The following is a 20,500-nucleotide window of genomic DNA, read 5'->3' as shown; positions in this document are numbered from 1 at the left end:
GTATATTGATGCATAGATTTTCTACCGGCCAGTAGGAAATATGTGGAGGATCCCTGTATATTTAGGCTTTTAATTAACTGAAGCCCTTTGTTGAGGTCTTATTCCCGAAATCCTGTGAGGGAACTCTCTGTTGCTCACCTCCAAATATTGAAGTCTCCTTCTATGGAATGCAGGGCATGTTTTTCGATATTTTCTGCTCCATTGCACGGCATTTCTTGATCAGCAGCACCTAAGCTAGACAAGAGACCCATTCCATCAGCAACAATTTATTTACTGTAGTGCTCTCTCTACATATAGCGAGAGTTTGAAACAAAAAAAAAATGTAATAGAATCCCAGAATTTTTCCCTCCATCAAGCTTTTAGCGAACATCGCAGAATATTTACAATATATGCATGGATGTATTCCAGTTTATTCCGTATATAGGATGAACAATAGTTTCTTACATTCTTAAATAGTTTTTCCTCTTTTTGTTGGTTTTTTTTTCAACGAGTATCAACGGTCACCCCCAACCGAACGAACCATCCATCGAATAATCGTGATATACATATATGTACATATATGTAGATACAGTGAAATTCCCGAAAAGCAGGACAACGGATACACCCTGTAGGACACTGTACTCTGCCTTGTTTCATTCCTTTAATGAAGCATCCATCATCCAAAATTCGTGAATTAATCAAATTTATGTGAGGGAATTTCACCATATACCATATCTACACATAATATATCATTTTTTTTTGCTAAAAATTCGGTTGGTTTCATTATTCTAATACAAAATAAATTGAACAACAAAATAATAATAATCACTAGTTTTTTTTTCACTCTAATAATATAATATGATAAGAGTTTTGTATATCGTTTCGTTTTCATTATCTGGGGGATTGTACAATTCATTGTATGGCTTCCAGGCCATGCTCACAGTGTGTGTGTATGTATGTGTGTGTTTTAACAACAAACAGCAACAAACAACAAAAAAATATAATAATGTATAATAATAAGGGTTAATGCTATATAATATAATCTGCATTGTGTATAAGAGTTAGGAATTAAAATGATTTTTCCAACAACAATTTAAAACCGATCGGATCAGTTCCGTTCCGAAAAGCATAAAAGTGCTCTTGTCGCATAGCATGCATTTTGTTTATAAAAAAAAATTAAATTTAACAAAAATACTATAATTTTAAAGAATTTCGAACAAAACAAAAAAAAAAAAAGAAACCAATCTACGGGCCAATTGTTGTTGTTATAGTCGGGTGTGTGTGTGTTTGTATTAATTATTTTCTACCCCCTCCCCCTCATTACACGGTTTATGTAAAGCTTCTTCTCCTCTCTCTCGCTTCATATCAAATGGTGATACTTGATCCTTCATGCTTCATCCTTCATGCTCTACTGAGTTGATATATAATTGTGCTCGAAAATGTCCAGCTCGTTCTGTATGTAGTTGGCCTTGTTCCGCAGGAGTTTGAGCTGCTTCTGGTTCGACTCGAGCAAATTCAGCTGCACCTCGAGCGTCTTGAGCTCCTCATTCATGTCGGTGGTGGCCGTGTCCACAGTGCGGCAGAGCCGTGCAAAGGTGCTGGACAATTCCCTAAAGAATAAAGGATGGATGGATGGATGGATTTGTATTCATTCTTTTGTGGTTTCTTTGGGATGAATGGATACTCACTGCTGCACCTGGTGACTGCAATTGGCCGATGTTAGGTCGACAATCATCTTGAGCTTCTTGGTGGCATGCCGCACATACTGGCTTTTGAAGGTGCGCTCCTTGGCGGAATTTGTCCACGACAGGCGCTCGTACAAGTAGATGCAGCCATAGAGTGCACCCACACCGACCAGGACGCGCCATCCGATTGTTTTCAGCATCTGGAAGTAGGGTAAGCGATGGAATGGTATCGGTTTGAAATGATCGTACACAATCTACATTTTGGGGCGGGGTCAGGGGGCCAGGATGAGCGGTGCGACAGGTCGCTAGCTGCACAAACAGCAGAAACACAAAAAAGGAACACAGCAAACATAATACTTACGATACCGGCCACCAAAAGGCCACCCATTGTGCCCTGACCGCCGACAGATGTGAGGGCAAATCGCGAGATCAGCGACAATTGCTCGGGCGTAATGCCCGCCACTACTGATCCAGGCGATGGCAACAGGCAAATCGGTGTGCGGTCGTCCACCGGCGAGCTAACGGGCGTTACAACGCCATGCTGCTGCTGCATAAAAGAGACGAGAGCCGGATTAGAGTTCATCCTGATGTTCGATTTAATTTCCCTTTAGAAAGACTCACCCCAATACTGGTCTGACGGTTGGCCAAGGCTGGCTGATTCTTTTTGCTGCGCTCCCGCACCTTGCCCGTGAACCGCTGGATCATGGCCGTAATGCCCCAACTGAACTTGAACTCGAGATCCTCCTGGAAATCGGCGCACAGGTTCTGGCAATTCAGCGAGTAGAGCATCTCGAAGGGCTGATTGCGTAGGGCCATCTTGGTGCTGCTAACAATCAGATGCTCGTTGGGCACCAGAGCGTGCATGCGATCGGTCATGTCCGCTTGGGCGGACTCCACGTTCATGGCCAGGGCAATGGAGAGGCGGGCGCGCAGGTTGCTGCCAAGGCCGCTCTCCACATGCGCATTGAGCTCCTTCTTGTAGATGTTGAGGACAAGCCGCTCGGGATGGAAGGGCATATTGAACTCATCGATGAGGACGCCCAGGCGCCAGATCTCCTCATTGAGGGCCTTCGATACCTTCTCCTCCACCTCCTCGACCATGGTGTGGATCTTCAGCTTCATGTCGCGAGTCACCTGCATCATCTGGGTCTCGGTGCCCTGGATGCGGTCCGTGAGCAGGGTCTTCTGGTCCTGCTTCAGGTTGCGAAAGATCGTGATCCGCTCGTAAATGTTGTCCAGCATCGAGCGCATATCGCCCGACACGCTCTTGCCGCGGGAGCTGTGCTGCTGGAACTTCGTCTTGACCGCACTCTGCGAGATGCATTCCTCGAACTTGCGCTCAAAGTCCTGGAACTCAAAGTAGCGGATCTGAAAGCCCTCCGCAAGGGCTCCCATATGCGGCGGATTGCCCTTGGCCTCCTCGATGCGCGCCTGTAGGGTTTCGCGGGCCGAAACGAAGAACACCCGCTCGCCGGCCTCCTTCTCGTTGCTCACTTTCAGCTCTTTGGTGAGGAAATCGATGCAGCGCTCTGTATGCTGCGATTTAACCTGTCGAACGGGAGCGGGAACGGGATGGTAATTTAACGTATATTTATTATAGATTGGTAGGATCTTCTGTTCCGTCTGGCCGGCAACTCAATAAAAAGGGAGGGTGGAAAAACGACTCTTGAGGGAACGACAAAGCAGAGCAGAGCAGAACAGGCGGTAGGTATGGAGGATTCTGGGTTCTAGCTGTGTGTTTCATTACCTTGGCCAGATCCTGCCGGTGATGAAAGTTGGACAGTTGGTTGGTTGGTTGATTGGTTGGTTGGGTGGTAAACAAAAAGTAAAAGACACATCAACATACACGACAGAAAGAAAAGGCGAAGACACAAGATACTAGCTACAAGATCGAAATACTATACAGCCAAAGGGAAGGATGGATATGTTGGGGGGTGTGTGGGCAATGCCTTACCGACTCCTGACACTCGGGCTCACTGGCCGAGGCATCCCAGCGATTGTTCAATATAAAGATGTTCGGTTTGGAGAGCTTCTGGGAGACTGTGTGAAAGAACTGCTTCTCGGCACGCGTCATCGTGGACTCGGCATTGAGGACCAGCACAAAGACATCCGCATTGAGGCAATGATTGTCAATCCAATCGTCCAGATTCGCCGACACGTCCACGCCGGGAGAGTCCACAAACACGACATCGTCACGCAGCAGACGGCAGCGCTCGCGGGGCCAGAATATCCGCACCAGACTGCTCTCGCAGAGCTTCTCCTGGCACAGGGCGTTCGCCAGTTGTTTGATGTTCTGCAATTGGCAAAAAGCACCATCCAGGGATCAATTGTGCCCACTCTTTTGAGGTCTCTCTCTCTCTCTCTCTCTATACGCACCACCACATTGAGCTTCTCCGCGGAACCCTCAGTCATCAGATAAGCCTCGCCACCATCGTTGCCCTCCACCTGACAGAAACAGTTTGTGGTATGGCCAATGCCGCTGGGCAGGATCTTCTCTCGCAGCATGGCATTGATCACCGAACTCTTGCCGTTCGAGGTGCGACCGAAGAAGGCCACCTTCATGTGATCGCGCTGCAGCACCTCTCGGATGGCTGCCACCTTGTACACATAGCTCTCGAACAGCTCCCGTTCGGCCTTGTCCACGATCTCGGCTTCGGCATGCAAAGCTGGCTCAGAAAGCAAATGAATTAATTAATACAGATCAATGGCAGGGGAAATGCCGACTTCTTACCATTAATAAAGGTCGTCGTCTCTAGCACATATTCCTCAATCTCTCCGTAGATGTCGTTGATCTTCTTTTTGGCCCGCACAAAGATCTGCAGTGGGGATTTAGCATTCGGTTGATACAGCCGCGTATCGGACGTAATTCCGCCCGAGTTCAAAGGAAAATTCATCGATGTATTTGAGTCAGACGATTGTAGTGCAGAATTGTGACGCGAGAGACCAGCAGTAGATTTGTCAACAGTGTCCGTGGACGAGGAGGAGTGATGGTCGTCGGTGTCGGAGTTCCCGTTGGGCCCCGTTTGGCCAGTGACCAGCGAGATGGTGCGATTCAAGTAGGCCGCCATTTCGTTTTAGATTCGGTTTTGTTTTCGATTGCGATTGCGTTTGGAGAGGAAGAGAAGATTTTGATACAAAACAAAAGGTATGCAGCCTATGCAAGATACTCTATGTTGTGCTCGTTCGTGTTAGGCTGTGCCTAGGCCTGGGCCTCCTCCAACCAAACACCTGGAGCCGCAGTCGCCGGTGCACCAAAAAGAAAACACGAGAAATCAAAAAGAACACGACAATCAAAACTTCAAAGACTGGGCGGGCGCACTCAGCTGGTTTTTTCTTTTTCTTTTTTTTTTTTTTTTTTTGGTTATTTGTTCAAAAATCAACGTCACAAAACTGAAACGAAATAAAATGAAATAATATTAAATCAAGCGAAATTATGACACTGAAGGCAAAAGGCAAGCCGAACGAAGGAAATTAGTGCCAAATGGAAAGGAGATAAGCAAATGCGAGGGGGTGGTGTGCGGGGGTGTAGGGGGGGAGGGGAGACAAAAATATAGAAACGCAAATTGTACACACACACACACACACCACATCACACACGAAACCCACACACAGGCACATAAATTGCGCTGCAACAAAAGTTCATTTGAAGAGTAATAGTATATAATCTAACGATGTTCTTTTTCATATGCGGTCTGTTGAAGGAGGGACCTCTTTCGATTTGAAATTTGGATCGCCGTGTGTGCGTAACAATTATTGATAATCCCCTCTCTGCGGCGCTCTCCGCTCACCTGTGTCGACCATCAACTAACCTGATTATTGCTCTCGCTCATCGTATTGTTTTATATTTTTATTTATTTTTCGCCTGCGTGTGCGCCTGGTTTTCTGTTGCCGCCTGCTGCTCAGCGCCTGTCGGTTGATTTGGCTGGCCTAAAATCGATGTTCAGCTCTCAGATGCATGGACATTTCAGCAAATTGGTTATTCGAATTTAGTTGCAGCTGCAGTTGACTTCCGTTGGGGCAATATTAACAATTTTAAGCTATTTTAACTCCAAATGATGTAACATGCGCTTTACTAGGGCTGCAGCGAGCCTATCGACACCTATCGACTAGCTCAGCCCTGTTTTGGATGTTTGCTGGTCACACTGTCTGTTGTCTAGGGTCACACTTAGTGACGGCTGCTTATCGATAACATCTCTGCAGAGCGGGGGCTTCAAACTTGGGCGCCCTGTTCGAACTTCGAAGATAGATAAATAGCAAATACGTATTCGTTTCAAGTTTGCTACATTTTTATTAATTTGTTGCTTTCTTGATTACACTTGCATGGCAACGAATTCTGCGTTTGCAATTCTCAGTGGTGGTGACAATAACTACTCTATATATACTCTCTATATTATTTATTGTTCTGTTTTTTTATTGAGTTTTTTTCGTCGTAGATCTTTTTGTTGTTTGGGTCTTCCGCTTTACACTTGTTTTTGTATTGTATTTCTGCATAATAAATTATATTTAAATTAAAAATAACATGTTATCAAGTTAGTAATTTTTTGTGGTTTGGTTTTCAGGCAGGCGGATGGGTGGGCTGGGGTTATTGGAGGTGGAGGTGCTGGTGCTGGTCTGGGCGGAGGATTAAGGTGAGTGTGGGAGAAAATTGCGCAACAATTGCGCAGCAAACATAATCGTCAATCATAATTTGTTAAGTAACAAAACTAAAAGCAAAAGGCCAGGAAAGGGTAAGGGAAGAGGGCGCGTGTGCGCGGGGGCGTGTCTGGTTGTGGGTTAATGCGCAAACAAATTTCTCTCCGTCTATATATATACATATATATATATATGTATATACGCACACACATCTGCCTATATATATGCATGTATATATATATAGATCACTTATAAAATTAGTTAAGTGTTTTTTGTTTTTGTTGAGTGTTTTAATTATTTTACTAATTTAAAAATAAGTTTTCTGCCTTATTTCCAGCTTATTGTTGGTTTTTTGTGGTTGCTCTTTCTCTTTTGTTTTTGTTTTTCTTAGCAGTTTTGTTGTTGTTTAGCTGTTGGTTCGTATTTGGTTGTTGTTTCTACTCCACATTCAATCGTCGTTTCATTTCTCTTTTCCCTCACTCTCGTCTCGTGTATTACTTGGCTACTGCCCGAAGAACGAAATTCGTCTTCTGCGACCGCACCTGCGTCTTAAACTTCCCTCCAATTTCTCCACTCCACCCCCCCATCACCGCCTTCGTCGACGTCCATCTTACTTCTGGACCATCTTGACCAGAAGATCGGTGGAGAATGACTTGGGGCGCTCGATGGGCAGTCCAAGGGCGCGATCCCAGACGAGGGAAGCGAGCACGCCAAGGGCACGCGAGACGCCAAACAGAACGGTGTAGTAGTTCATCTCCTTCATGCCGTAGTACTGCAGCAGGACACCGGAGTGGGCATCTACATTGGGCCAGGGGTTCTTCACCTTGCCGGTCTCGGTCAGGATTGGGGGCACCACCTTGTAGATCTTGGACACCAGCTGGAACAGCTCATCCTCGGGCAGATGCTTCAGGGCGAACTCGCGCTGGCAGGTGTAGCGGGGATCGGTCTTGCGGAGCACGGCATGTCCATAGCCGGGCACAACCTGTAATCGAATCGAAACCAAATCAGTAAATCAAATGCCAGACTAGAAGGGCTATTAAGTCCTGTACCTGTCCGGACTTGAGAGTCTTCCAGATGTAGTCCTTCAGCTGCTCCTCCGATGGATTGTTGCCAGCCTCCTTCTGGAGCTTGCGCAGCCAGACGAGCACCTCCTGGTTGGCCAGGCCGTGCAGGGGACCAGCCAGACCGTTCATGCCAGCGGCGAACGACAAGTAGGGATCGCTCAATGCGGAGCCAACCAAATGCACGGTATGGGCAGAGACATTGCCACCCTCGTGGTCGCTGTGAATGGTCAGATAGAGACGCATCAGCTCGGTGAACTGGGCATTGTCGTAGCCGAGCATCTTCACAAAGTTGGCGGACCAATCGAGGCTCGAGTCGACCGAGCGGGAGCCCTTGCCGCCGCGATACGTGTTGCAGTAGATGGTGGCGGCCACCACAGGCAGCTTGGCAATGAGATCCATGCTGTCCTCGTAGACGTACTCCCAGTACTTGCTCTTGTGCACACCCTCAGAGTATGCCTTGGCGAACTTGCTGTCGTGATTGAGGGCCGTTACGGCGGCGGCCAGCTGCGACATCGGATGCAGGCTGGTGGGCATGTTGTTCAGCATTGTGACCACATGCTGGGGCAGGGCGGCGCGCTCGGCCCACTCGCGGGAGAGCTGCTGCACCTGGGACTGGGTGGGAACCTCGCCGGTCAACAGCAGCCAAAAGAGACCCTCGGGCAGGGGCTCGGTGCCACCGGGGGCGGCGGGCAGCACCTTCTGGCACTCGGGGATGGAGAGGCCGCGGAAGCGGATACCCTCATCGGCGTCCAGCACGGAGGTTTCCGTGACCAGGGCCTTGATGCCACGCATGCCACCGTACATCATATCGATGGTGGTCTCACCCAGCTTGGTGGCGCCATGCTGCTTGCGGAAGTTCTTCACGCGCTCTTGCTCAGCGGGCACCTTGGCGGTCAGTACATCGCGCAGGCTGCGTCCATCGGCGGAGATCTGGCGCACATACGACCCAACATTGGGAAGTTTCTGAAATTGCAAGAAAAAACATACAAACAGTGAATATTAGTTAGTTATCGACTATCGATAGTTATCGATAAGTTACAGTTAATGGAAATGGTTTTGGTGATTGCTAATCGATAAATTATCGAAAAGTTATATATGGTAAAATGAAAATTCAGTTACCGGTGGAGAGTGGTAATCGATTGCAAGGAGTTCGATATCAGATATCGATGACAACCGATAAATTATGAATGGCATTGATTTGTCATATATCAGTTAGCAGAAGTTATCGAATATATATCTCCTTCATTCAATGGTATCTCAGCAGGGAGCACTCCCATCAATGCAACCGATGGCAATCAGCTGCAATCGCTTTTGTAATCGCTTTCGCCTGTCATTGAGCCGCACTTCAAGAGCTTGACATTGCACACAGAAGCCGTCGTTGTCGTTGTCGCTGTCGCTGTCGTTTGTGGCGATGCAGTCTAAGGCACACATCAGACACGAACTGTGGACTGATAACGCTGCACAGATCACGAATCTCTATGGATTCTTCCATGACTCACACGCGTCGCCATAGAGATGCGTCAACGAACTATGTAACATAGAGTATTACAATTCTATCCCAGCTCTGCCACAGTGATAGTTCACTCGGCAGACTGTACCTTGGGCCACAAATACCATAGCCAGAGCCAGGGTCAACCGCCTTCTCTCCCTTTCTCTTTGGTTCAGTGAACGGTAGAGACAGCTGTTACTGGTTCGGAAGTTCAAGTCGCTTCGGATCGTGCCCGTGCCAAAAAAAACAAACAAGGAAGGGCAGAAGCGAGATCAGATCTATATACAGAGCTATACATAGGTATGTATATAGTATCTATACCTTATGCATATCCCCCTTCTACAGACAACAGCACATGTGTGTTGAATGGAATGATCTTTGCCACGCGTTCGAAACGCAAGTACTACTGGTACAAAAAAAAATGCAAAACGAGACATGGCAACGGATCCAATCCGAATCGAATACGATTCCAATTCCGACTTGATTCCGCGCTCCCAAGCGCAAAGTGCGATGCCGTTTGATTGACAGTCGACTGTCTGGGGGCTCTGGCTCTCTGCTGCCGCTCTCTGTGGTGGCTCTGCGATGGCTCGGCGGTGACTCTGCGGTGGCTAGTGGGTCAACAAATTCAATTAACCAACTGAACTTGTGGCGCCGCTTCTCGCCTGCCGCTTGTTGTCCGTCCGACGGCTGCTCGTTGCTTGCAAATTGAATTGCATGATTTTTGAGCCCCTCCGGTGGCGCACATTGATTTGGGTTGACCAAGCCAGCCGCAAACCGGTTGGTTTTGTATATTTTTCTTCTGGCTTTCGCTGATGCCAAACATTCATTGATAAAATTTCACACGCCACGCAAGAATCAAATATGTATCAATTATCGATAATGGGAGGGGCGTGTGTCAAACATAAACGCAACACGATCGATGGGTCGTTTAACAAGCGAGAAACAAATACACACGACCGCTTCGGCTGCTGCCGGGTTTCCCGTTCGACAGGCTTGTTTGGAAATTCGAAACCTTAGCAAAACACTCGTCGTTTTGCTGCACAAACCGCAAGCAAATCAAGTGGCATGCCCCAGGCATAGACAGGCGACCAGCGCTAATTGAGCTATCAGTCAGCAGCAGCAAAGCGGTGTTCCTTTTGGACAAAGTGTCAATCGATGGTTGGACAGTTCTGGCAGTTCTTTTCTTGTAATTTGTCGAGCACACGACATGTATGTTGCTGTTTCTTGTTTTTTTTACTCTTCTGGGGCATTTCCTTTTGCAGCATTCGATAAGACGCGCCTGCGTTGGCAGTGGGTTGGGCCCCGATAGTGTTCGCCTAGAAAATCGATTCAAAATTCAAAGAATACTCGAGTGCTCAGGCGTACTCCATTATCAGAGATTAGTCAAGAGGTGGGTCGACGGCGGGGCGATGTGCTGCAGTCGCCTGGCGTTCGTTCATCTCTTGATAACAGCGACAACAAATATCAAGTATAGTTCTATGATTTAGCACATATGTACATACATAAGTACTCTATGCTTTGTGTGTGTGTGTGTGAGTGTGTGTGGAAATTTGAAGGTCTCACGCGCTGGCAATTATCGCTCGCACACACAGCTGAGTCTGAGGCTCGACAACTATGAGCGGGAGCGTGTGTACACATAAACGCTATGCATACTGTCATTAAGGAAGTGTCATCTAGTTGATCAGAGTCGCGTGTTGCTTGCCCCAGACCAGACTTCCTTTCGGCATCGAACGATTAGTCAAGCGATTGCATAATCAATCCCGTCTGGCAATAGCAATACAAACACATAGCATGACAAGTGGACAGCTCTCCGATGCTAACGGGTAAGGAAACCAACCTCGAGAAGCGCAGAGTTGGCAGCGCACGAGGTGATCCACCAAGCAACCTCTCTCTCTCTCTCTCTCTCTCTCTCACCCTCTTTTTATCTCTCGTTGGAGGCTCTCGCCTTGCCGCCTTTGCGTGACGCTTCCAATTTGGCTTAATGATTTCTAGCATTATTTCTGCTATTATTACAGAACATTTTACAATTGCTCAATAATTGCATCCCCTGCTAACTAACTGACTTACTGACTGCCTGACGAGGCTGCTGCGGCTTTGTTCCTCCATCAAAGCGAGATCTATAATCGCCTTAATTAAGTTTTCTGTTAGCTATTACTACTCATTGCTTGGTTGTTTTTTGTTTTGTGTCTCACAGCAGACACCAAAAGTAAATACACATCACATTTGACACTGCCACTGCCACGGCCACTACACTGACGTCATCCCCCGGCCATAATTTCCAGAGCGATTCCACTCTGCTTGGTTAAGCTGTAGATCTGTATATCTGTAGATCTGTGGGATATGTTCTGCTGTTGCTGGGCAGCCAGAAGCTTTACAAAAACCATTACACACGAGTGGGGAAAGCACACGAGTGGGGGATCATTCGGAGATACGGAGCCTTGGTTAAGTGCTTTGCTTCCAGTGAGTTGGCAACGGGGTTTTTATTAGTCACTTACTACAGTGGGTCCTAAGCCAATAATCGTAATTCAGTCTCAACTATCATTCAATCAGAAATAGAGATAGACTCTGTAGCCTGTACTGCTGATTTATCGAATTCAAAAGTTGTGCGTCATGCTGCAGTGCCCCTCGGTCGGTTGCGTTAATGCCGGAGAATCGCTGGAGATTCAGTTGACTTCTGTAATCCCTTAATGGAATGGAATCTCCTTAATCGTAATTCTCCTTCCTTTACGTACATTTTATTCAGGTTAGAGGTGGCTTCGTGACCAGTTCATGTTATTGCCTTCCCCCTCATCGGGGTAGTTACTTCATCGAAGAGTATTTCTTTCAACTAGTAGCTTCCAATCATCATTCATCAATCAATGTCCATCAATGGGCTTTGTTTTATGTGTGGTTCGGTTTCTGTTTTGCTTATCTTTTTGTGGAGGTTCGGGTTGCGCATTCCGATTTCTTCATTAGCAAAACCGACTAAAAATGGCGCACTGCAAGGGAATATTTGCTTGTTTTATCACTAAAAACTGAGTGAATTAACACCTCCTGGTGGGGTATTCGTGGGGCCTGCGGCCGCTGGCTGGGGCTTTGGCGCTATCAGCTCTAACCAGCTGTCCGGCCCCACCCCACGAATGTGGTGGCGTCTCTCTCTCCTGTGCGTCGATCATGTGCCCAATGCGCACAAATTTGTCACGCTTATCAGGCGCACTGTTCAGTTGGATGGGGAGATGGGGGTCGGGTGGGGGCTAGGGCTATGCGTTAGTACAAAAGAACAAATAAATTAGAGAGACATCAAGAGAGGCAGACACAAAGAAAGAGAGAGTGGTGTGGGAACGGGTACGATTATTCATCACATGATCAATATCTTGATAACACAATCTCATCGATGTTTCCCACCCAGTCTTTGTCTCAGGGAAAACCATGTAAGTCTCTTTAGATACACAGATTGATCGATTTCTGCGACAGAAATATATGAGGATATGTAATGATGAAACAAATTATTTTTACAATATACATATATTTTGTTTTTGAAGGCCAAGGTCTTGGACAAAATTTAGCCTCTCTGAAAGAGGCCTATAAAACTTTCCATGACGCCCCCCCAAAACTGTTATCTATACCGTTACGAACTTGAGCATAACTAAAGTGATACGGGGATTGTGATCCAAGGGAGGGACTGGACTGGATTGGGGCCTATAGTAGGGCCACTTGAGCTTTGCACACACGCAGCACCTCCTCCATAAAGTACCGCCATAAAAATAAAATTATATGTACAAATCTAATCAGATGTGGAGAGGCCGAGCGAGACCATTTATACAATTTTTTGCATTTGGCTGCTTCTTATGCAATCGCTTGATCAGCTGTTTAGCTCTAGACACCTGCTCTCTTTCACTCTCTCTCTCTCTCTCCTGAGTCTCTTTGTTTTGGCGAGTGTACGTGTGTACGGGTGTGTGTACGCCCAAAGGGTCGTCTCTGGTCGTGGCATTACGTAAACATCTACTAAACCTCGCGTCACGTACAATTTTTGTGACGTATTAGCAGACGGGCGATAAAAGATTTCGCGTGTTCGCCATTTTAACGGTGAATGATGCTTGGTTGGGAGGGGAGGCTACGGCTACGGCTACGGCTACGGCTACGCCGAAGGTGAAATAATAAACCGAATGTATTTGTGTGTAGTTTTTGTGGCTATCTATCGTCGCTTGCTGCTTGTTGTAAATGTTTATTATTCAATCGCACAAAAACCGTATTTAGCATAGCATTTACAGCAATTATTTATAGCAGAGAAAAAGATAGAGAGAAGAGCAAATCATTAAAAATAAGAAGGAGATTCGCCCCACTATTCCGACGTATGTGTTCCGCTTTTTGCTGAGTACCCACGTCAGTGCGCGCGTTTTTTGGCACTCTGCCCGGGACCAGAGAAGGGAGGAGAAAAGAGGCGGGGGGTGGGGAAACCGAGCAGAAGAGAAGCAGTAGGAATATCAGAGGCAATAGAAAACGAAGAGCGCGCAGGCAGCCATAGCGCCATCCTCAGGCAATCCTCTCACGAAGGCAGAGGGATTACTCAACGGTTCAGAGAAACGAGAGAGAGAGAGAGATACGATGTAACACCCTCAGATGCGTCAGAGTGAGGAAGACGAGACTGACACACAAAAGGAGGCTCGTCCTGGAAGGCTCGTGCTCTGTTCTCAGTTCTCCTTTCCATGTGCGTGACTATTATTGATTTTCCAATTATCAATTTTCTGCTCTACTTTTGTGCTGCTACTGCTGGCCATTGCATAATCCATGCTGCCGCCCCAAAAGCAACACACACAAGCAGACGCTCTCATGCAAATACTTGGGGTGCATTGCCAGTGGGCGGCGAATGGGTTCAATTGGCAGCCTCTTCTTAAGGTCATTCGGCGGACTTCTTGGTTCTCTGGTTTTCAGTCAAGCATTTTTTTTTTTTTTTGTTTTTTTTTGGCAACAACAACACGTGACAGAAACTCTTTGAAAACAAAACGACGCGATGAGGCGTAAGAGAGCTAGCCAGAACAAGAGAGAGCGTGAGAGTAATAAGCGAGAGCCCAGAGAGAGTGGTGGCGGCTACCTGTGACTTGTGGCTGCCCTGCTGCTGGCTGTCTTCTGCCAAGGCATATTTGGTCGAGGTGAGACATGCCCTGTGACCAAAGCCACCGAAGGGAGAGCGGTCACATGAAATTAAAAGGCCACTCGGCTGAGCCATGCCGACTACCACCCCACCTTATATGAATACACCTTTCCTTTTGCCTTTGTTGTACCCTCGAGAACGAGAGAGCATTTATTTGAGAGAGATAGAGAGCGAGAGAGAGAGTGCGGGACTGGTCTGGGACGAGCACTGCCAACGCTGTAACATTACAAGAACAAGGCCGCATGGTGCTTTGGGCCAAGTCTGGTTTGCAAAGCCACGCTTATGGAAATTTCCCAAAATATAAGATGAACACACAAAAGGCAACTGGGATGCGCGGCCGAGTTCGTTAAACCCGAATAAAGCGAAGAGTGTTTTATTTATATAAAACAAGAAATAGGCATTTGCCAAAATAGCCCCAAAGCGAATCTTTTCGCCATGCCCCCACCCCGACCACCTCTTCAGAGATTATGTAATGTGTTATATATGGCGGAACACTCGACAGGATGGTCTGGCCAGCGTGGAATGCCCCACACTACACACTTATCAGGGCACAATAAAGTAAAGTTTCTTAATCGCAAGCACATGGCGGAATCTTTTTTTTTTTTTTTGTGTGACGTGTAGGGTATTCGATGTGGAGTGCTAGTGCGTGCGTGGGAGAGAAAGAGAGCGAGAGGGGGGAAGAGGATAACAGCGAAACTGAATGAACGGCTTCATTGCGGGGGCGGGATGAGTAAACGGAACTGGAAAGTGAAACTGGAACAGGAACCAGGAACGGTACTACTCACCTGTGCCTCGGCCAATTTACGTGCGGAAATGCGATAGAACGACATGATCAACGGTTATGTATGAAGAATGCTGTTGCTCTTTAGAGAGAGAAAGAGAGAGAGAGAGAAGAGAAACACTTTCGCCTTTAGAAAAGATAGCAAATTTTCCACACTAACACACACAAACACTGAAAAAAATTGCTTTCCCCAGTGAAGAATATAGCTTTTGGAAATGTTATTTTTTTTACTTTTGTTGAGTTTCCTTCTCTCCCTTCTTACACGGCAGCTGCGCGGCAACTGAATGGCCCGCCAAGCAAATGTCGCTGTTTTCGCGTAATCGCGCTGCCGCATGTAGCAGACGTGCCATGGTCTGGGTCTGGTCTCAGGTCTGCTCCGGTCTGGTCTAGGTTGGCAGCACCACCAGCGTGCGCGCACATACACCCACCCCCACATGCCAGATGTGGCGCGAACATTTGACTCACCTGCTGGACGTCAGGCCCTCCCATCACTGCCTCTTGCTGCTGGGCCACAGCCTGCATATTGACCTGGCCCTGCACCTGTGCAGCCTCTTTAGTGCCGAGCAAGCGGTCGCGCAGCAAATTCTTGGCATCCCAGATTGACTTTTTGGATAATGTGCGGCATTGCAGGCGTAGGCCAACGCCGGGTGCAGCCAAGCAACGCGAAACGTACATTCTTACAGGTTTTTTTTACCGAACGAATGTGTGCACGGAAAACTAATATTCTACGAATTGCTTGCACACTGGAGAAAATACTTATTAATGACTGAAACAATGCGAATCTAAGCTTGTAACCTGTGCCCGGTAGAATTCTTACGGCTTGCTAGGCTCAAAAAATGAGTTGGCAGTTTTTTTCGGGACAGCTGTGAATATGCCTAGCGATGGGGCGACGATGTATCGATATTATCTGTCGGTCCACATATGTATAGCTTACATATATAGTTTATTTAATAAAACATTTCAACAGACATTTCAGACAGAACGTGAGAGTTTATATTCTCACAAATTATTTAACGAAATAAAATAAGAAGTTAAAATACCATTTATCTACACACACGGATCGCAAACTAAAACCTCTACATATCAACATTCGCAGGTACAGAGACAGAGAGTAAAAGAGGTCGCAAACTTAATTGCAAGACAAAGAGGCCCAAACAGATCATGGCAATTCCTGAAATCAATTAAATATGTACGTAAATATTCTTAAAAACACTGCAAAAATGAATTTCCCCCCCCAGCGATAGTCGATAGCTGCCCGAAAATCACGTAATCGATAGGGCCATCGGTAGTGGACCAGCCCTAGTGTTATGCAAAACGTCAAAACATTTTGACGATTTCCTATTTTTTCAGCACAATTTGCATAGCGTAAGTTAGAGATAATAAATTAAATAACATTTAACCACCGCTGAGTGTACCCCACAGCAGCAGTCATCATGGCCACGGCCGTGCCACATGTGCCCCCTAAGCAGGACCTGCCTCCAGCCGGTGGCTACAAGAAGATTCCCTTCGCTCGTGTGCCTCCCAAGAGTTATTTCACAGGTGAGTGGGATCCTCGTCCCCTGCTCGCCTGCGTTACTATGTGTATTCGATAACCTTTGCTCCCGTGTGCAGGCTTCACCATGATTGGCACCTATGTGGCCGTCACCACTGTCGGCTTGGGTATCTACTATCTGACGGCCAAAAAGGTTAAACGCGACGAAATCGAGATGCGTTCGGCCCAGAATGTCATCTTTCCGATCCTGATTGCCGAGCGCGATCGTGAGTTCCTGCGCCAGCTGCGTCGCAACCGGGACGAGGAGGCCGAGCTAATGAAGAATGTCCCCGGCTGGGAGGTGGGCACCTGGTACGGTGAGCCCGTCTTCAAGACCCTGCCCGAGGACACCCTAGTGACGCCCATCTTCAAGGAGTTCTATGCCCATGCCGACTGGAAGTCTTACGCCAAGCGTGCCCACATCAAGCTCTGGTCGTAAGCTCAGAAACGACTGGACGGAGCAGCGTACTGCTATTTAGTTAATGCATATTGTGAAGCTTTTTGTTTATAGAATTGCCTAAGCGCGCCTGCTCATTGCTCTCAATTACACGTCGAGATTGATGCAAATGGGTAAAACGAAACGAGTCTCCTGCCCCACAGGCTACTGCATTTCTGGGTGGGGGTGTATAGGGCCTAGGGTTACCAGATGGCTGTCCTCATCTGGTGTTGCCGTTCGGTTGGGAAAACGCCACACACTCCAGTGTTGGCGGGCGATGATGCTGCGGAAAGTCCCCAATATCCCACATCCCATCCATGGGAGTAAATAATGGGCATCCAAATGATTTTTGTGGATTCTTCGTGTGACTTTGGCTTTATTGAGCTCAACACCAATCAGAAATGTTTGGGGTTTGCCTCACAATAGCGGGAGCCTCCCGAAGCATTAACGATTAAATAGCAGAATTATAAAGTAAGGTTTTTTTCTTTTTAATAAGGTAAGTAATGTGCTTAGGCTATACATTGACCGGAAAACTGGAGCGTTGATGGCGTATTTCATGATCTTGCCTCTCCGTTTCCGTCTCCCTCTATATTCGTCTCTCGTGGGAAAATATGTAGGAGTTTTTTCTTAAACCTAAATCGAATATAATTTGATAACCAAAAATCATTTCTTTTTTTGTTCTTAAAATTATCAATGTCTACTTAAAGGGGCCTTATGCCTTTCATAAAGATTTTTCTTCAACAAAAATAAATTTCTGGGATTTTAAATAAGTAAGTAATGTGCTTAGGCTATACATTGACCGAAAACTGGAGCGTTGATGGCGTATTTCATGATCTTGCCTCTCCGTTTCCGTCTCCCTCTATATTCGTCTCTCGTAGGCCAATATGTAGGAGTTTAGTTTTTCTTTAACCGAAATCGAATATAATTTGATAACCAAAAATCATCTTTTTTTTGTTCTTAAAATTATCAATATTTCTACTTAAAGGGGCCTTATGCCTTTCATAAACATTTTTCTTCAACAAAAATAAATTTCTGGGATTTTAAATGATTCACGGTCCCAATGATAATATATCAATATGAAAAAAAAAATTATTTCAATATATCTATATAATATATATACGTTATTCAAGATATTTGGACTCTTTCTTGCTCTTTTCTTACCACACCTACCACACACCTTCAACATATTTGGACTCTTTCTTGCTCTTTCTTCTTTCCTTCCCCACACCTCCAATTCCACACACACGACTGGGGAAAACGGAAATTTTTCAGAATTACACAATAAAGTATTTGATTGTCCCGCCGGGGGGTTGGTAGAGCCATCCATCCATCTTTCGATTGCTAATTGCTACTCCTCTGCCTGTTCTTTCTTTTGCCTCACATCCAAGCCGTCATCGTCATCGGTATCGTCCTTCTTGCTTGCCTCCTGCTTAATAACAACGTAATGCATTGGTAAAACCATCAGGGGATCCACCTCGGACTGGAGCTGGTACTCATCACTATCATCGTAGTCATCATTGTGGTTCTCCAGCTGGTGTCGAGGGGGCCACCGCCTGCGGTTCGTCGGCCGCCAATTGTCATCACGTTGCTGCCATCTCTACTTCATGTCCCGCCGCCGCTTGATGCTGCCATCGCAGTTGGGTAAGTGGCGCTGAAGGAAGCCCTCGAAGACGAACTTGCGGCCGCATCGATCGCAAGTGAATTCCCGTTTCTCCTCCACTAACTGCTTGTGCTGGCGCAGAGCCTCCGCATTCGAGTACTTATCGCGGCAGCCGTCGCAGGCATATCGCCGCTTCACCTGACCCACATCAAACACGACGGTGAAGTCCTCGTTGCAAAAGGAACAATTGAATTCCTTCACGACCACCTTCTTACCGCCATGCTGGGCAGCCAGGGCCACGGCCTCGGCCTCCAGCTTGTCCTGATGCTTGTGCGACTCCATGTGGGCGTTGAACTTCTGCTGATCGATGAATTTTCGGTAGCAACGGGTGCAGCGGAACGGCTGCTCGCCGGTATGTCGCATCATGTGCTCCTTGAGGTAGGCCACCGAATTGAAGATCTTGCTGCAGACGGAACACTTGCGGTCCTCGGGCGAGACATCGTTGCGCTGCCGCAGGCAGGCTCGCATATGCAGCTTCAGGGAGCCGGCAGCGCTGTAGCAGTTGCCACAGTTTGGGCAGTAGAAAGTCTTGCTGCGTCCGTCCCCCTCCATGCTGTGGTCAATGGTGCCCTCGAAGACAATCGAGCTGACACCATCTTCGGTCTCTTCCTCGAGGCCCTCGTGTTCGATTCCCAGAATCTCCTCCACCTCGTGCTCCTCATCATGCTCGATCTCCTCCTCCAGTTCCTCGTTCTCGTCATCTTCCTCGCCATCGGCGTGGTGGCCGCCCCGTATGCTTGGCACAATACGGAGAATGGTGTGCGTGCCATCGCCCTGTTCGATGGTCTCCACCTCCTCGACGGTGCTGTTCTCCACCAATTGCTGCAGCGTCACGGCATGCCCGTTCTCATCGATAATTACCTCTTGGCGATCGTCCATTGTGATCACCTCCGTCGTCTCGGCATCGTCATCTTCTGTGGTCGTCGTGTAGGCATATGTGTAATGTGGTGTATCGCCGTTTTCGCCTTCGTCCGATTCCGTTTGTATGAGCACGGGCACAATCTCCTCTTTGATCACAGCCGGATTGGAGCTCGACAGGCTCTGATACTTACGCTTCGAGGTCATTTTTTTGTTTCTTGGGCTCTTTTAGCGTGTGTGGTGTGTGTTGGGCTGAGTGATGTGTGTGGCGTGGCGTCAGCGCCTCCTCTCCACCTCCTCCTCAACGACAGAGCCACACGAGAGTACGTGCCTAATGATGCAGTTGACCCAGCGATTCGCTGCCGGGTTTTCTTTTGGCGCGTACTGCGATTGATAAATTTTTTCTTACAATAGTCAACACTTATTTTTCGCGAGATTGGGTAGTTTTTTCCTTCTTTCCGACTTTTTTTTATGTGGCAACTTCGTTCCAAGATGGTGGACAGTGTGACCGCGCATATTCCGGTCAAATATACGGTCTGACCCTCCGAAATATACCGAAATACGTCACAAATTTAAAAATATACCGTAAATATACTGACGAATTATTTGCATTCAAGTTGAGTCATAATCCTTGTTTTGGATATACGGTTGAATATTACCAGCTAGCTAAGACCCTCAGCTCTGAACTCATAGTTTTATCCAATTATTAAATCAATTTCCTTCAAGACTGGTTAAATTTAAGTTCTCATCCTCATTGTATTGTTTATAAAATAAGGTTTAGCAAAAACAATTTCCACTAAATTCATTTCCTTACATGGTCCCCACACGCTAACTACACATTCGCCACATATTAACTACATCTTTATGTAATTACAGAAGGCGACACCTGAAAGGAAATGTCTACGTTTTATATAAGCCCCATCGAAGCGCCAGTGTGATAAACCTCCGTTATCCAGTTTTTGTCATGACTTTTCTAGCAATTTAAAAAAAAATCAGATTTTGATACGATCAGGATCGATGCTGATCACGAATTAGTATTCGATGTGGCCTCTAAATGGCATTTCTACACGGTTTCTACATTGGTGCATTGGACAAGAGGGTGAGTTCCTAACGCTTCTTAAGATACAATGTTAAATTCTAGAAAATACTGTGAAAAGTAACAATTTGCAAGGTGTGTGAGCTAGACATGGTGGCTAGAAAACCAATGTGGCCTGGGACTTAGCGATAAAATATACTGTCTCATTTTCGAGATAT

The 20,500-nt window shown here is 46.8% G+C and overlaps 4 protein-coding genes across 8 annotated transcripts; 1 reads left to right on the top strand and 3 right to left on the bottom strand.

Annotated features, from left to right (window-relative positions):
- Positions 1 to 379: 379 nt before the first annotated feature.
- Positions 380 to 5,780, bottom strand: Marf (Mitochondrial assembly regulatory factor). 2 transcript variants are annotated; one of them, XM_015185802.2, is made up of 9 exons: positions 5,474 to 5,780; positions 4,396 to 5,054; positions 4,041 to 4,330; positions 3,619 to 3,957; positions 3,412 to 3,423; positions 2,286 to 3,212; positions 2,026 to 2,211; positions 1,668 to 1,864; positions 380 to 1,589 (listed from the first exon to the last, which is right to left on the bottom strand). In XM_015185802.2, exons 2-9 carry the CDS (start codon positions 4,730 to 4,732, stop codon positions 1,388 to 1,390), a joined length of 2,490 nt encoding a protein of 829 aa, XP_015041288.2. In that variant the 5' UTR covers positions 4,733 to 5,054; positions 5,474 to 5,780; the 3' UTR covers positions 380 to 1,387. The 2 variants fall into 2 exon arrangements, with proteins under 2 accessions (XP_015041288.2, XP_001355603.3); XM_001355567.4 differs by lacking the exon at positions 3,412 to 3,423 and having other exon boundaries at positions 5,474 to 5,779.
- An 892-nt stretch (positions 5,781 to 6,672) lies between these two features.
- Positions 6,673 to 15,451, bottom strand: kdn (citrate synthase). 3 transcript variants are annotated; one of them, XM_015185803.2, is made up of 4 exons: positions 14,993 to 15,146; positions 14,766 to 14,843; positions 7,346 to 8,323; positions 6,673 to 7,278 (listed from the first exon to the last, which is right to left on the bottom strand). In XM_015185803.2, exons 2-4 carry the CDS (start codon positions 14,808 to 14,810, stop codon positions 6,907 to 6,909), a joined length of 1,395 nt encoding a protein of 464 aa, XP_015041289.1. In that variant the 5' UTR covers positions 14,811 to 14,843; positions 14,993 to 15,146; the 3' UTR covers positions 6,673 to 6,906. The 3 variants fall into 3 exon arrangements, with proteins under 3 accessions (XP_015041289.1, XP_001355604.2, XP_015041290.1); XM_001355568.4 differs by lacking the exons at positions 14,766 to 14,843; positions 14,993 to 15,146 and adding an exon at positions 15,227 to 15,451; XM_015185804.2 differs by lacking the exon at positions 14,993 to 15,146 and having other exon boundaries at positions 14,766 to 14,983.
- A 548-nt stretch (positions 15,452 to 15,999) lies between these two features.
- ND-B16.6 (NADH dehydrogenase (ubiquinone) B16.6 subunit) lies at positions 16,000 to 16,873 on the top strand. Of its 2 annotated transcripts, none has more exons than XM_001355569.4 (3): positions 16,000 to 16,126; positions 16,187 to 16,300; positions 16,373 to 16,873. In XM_001355569.4, the coding sequence occupies exons 2-3, from the start codon at positions 16,195 to 16,197 to the stop codon at positions 16,729 to 16,731; spliced, it is 465 nt and encodes a 154-aa protein (XP_001355605.1). In that variant the 5' UTR covers positions 16,000 to 16,126; positions 16,187 to 16,194; the 3' UTR covers positions 16,732 to 16,873. The 2 variants fall into 2 exon arrangements, with proteins under 2 accessions (XP_001355605.1, XP_015041291.1); XM_015185805.2 differs by having other exon boundaries at positions 16,184 to 16,300.
- A 214-nt stretch (positions 16,874 to 17,087) lies between these two features.
- On the bottom strand, positions 17,088 to 19,782 carry LOC6902200 (zinc finger protein 624). The gene has a single exon (XM_002133691.3). It carries the CDS (start codon positions 19,451 to 19,453, stop codon positions 18,326 to 18,328), a length of 1,128 nt encoding a protein of 375 aa, XP_002133727.1. The 5' UTR covers positions 19,454 to 19,782; the 3' UTR covers positions 17,088 to 18,325.
- Positions 19,783 to 20,500: the final 718 nt, after the last annotated feature.

This window comes from Drosophila pseudoobscura, chromosome X (genome assembly GCF_009870125.1).
Source record: "Drosophila pseudoobscura strain MV-25-SWS-2005 chromosome X, UCI_Dpse_MV25, whole genome shotgun sequence".
NCBI classification, from domain to species: Eukaryota; Metazoa; Arthropoda; class Insecta; order Diptera; family Drosophilidae; genus Drosophila; species Drosophila pseudoobscura.
Note: the sequence above shows the minus strand (reverse complement) of the source record. Positions and strands in the feature narration are given on the sequence as shown.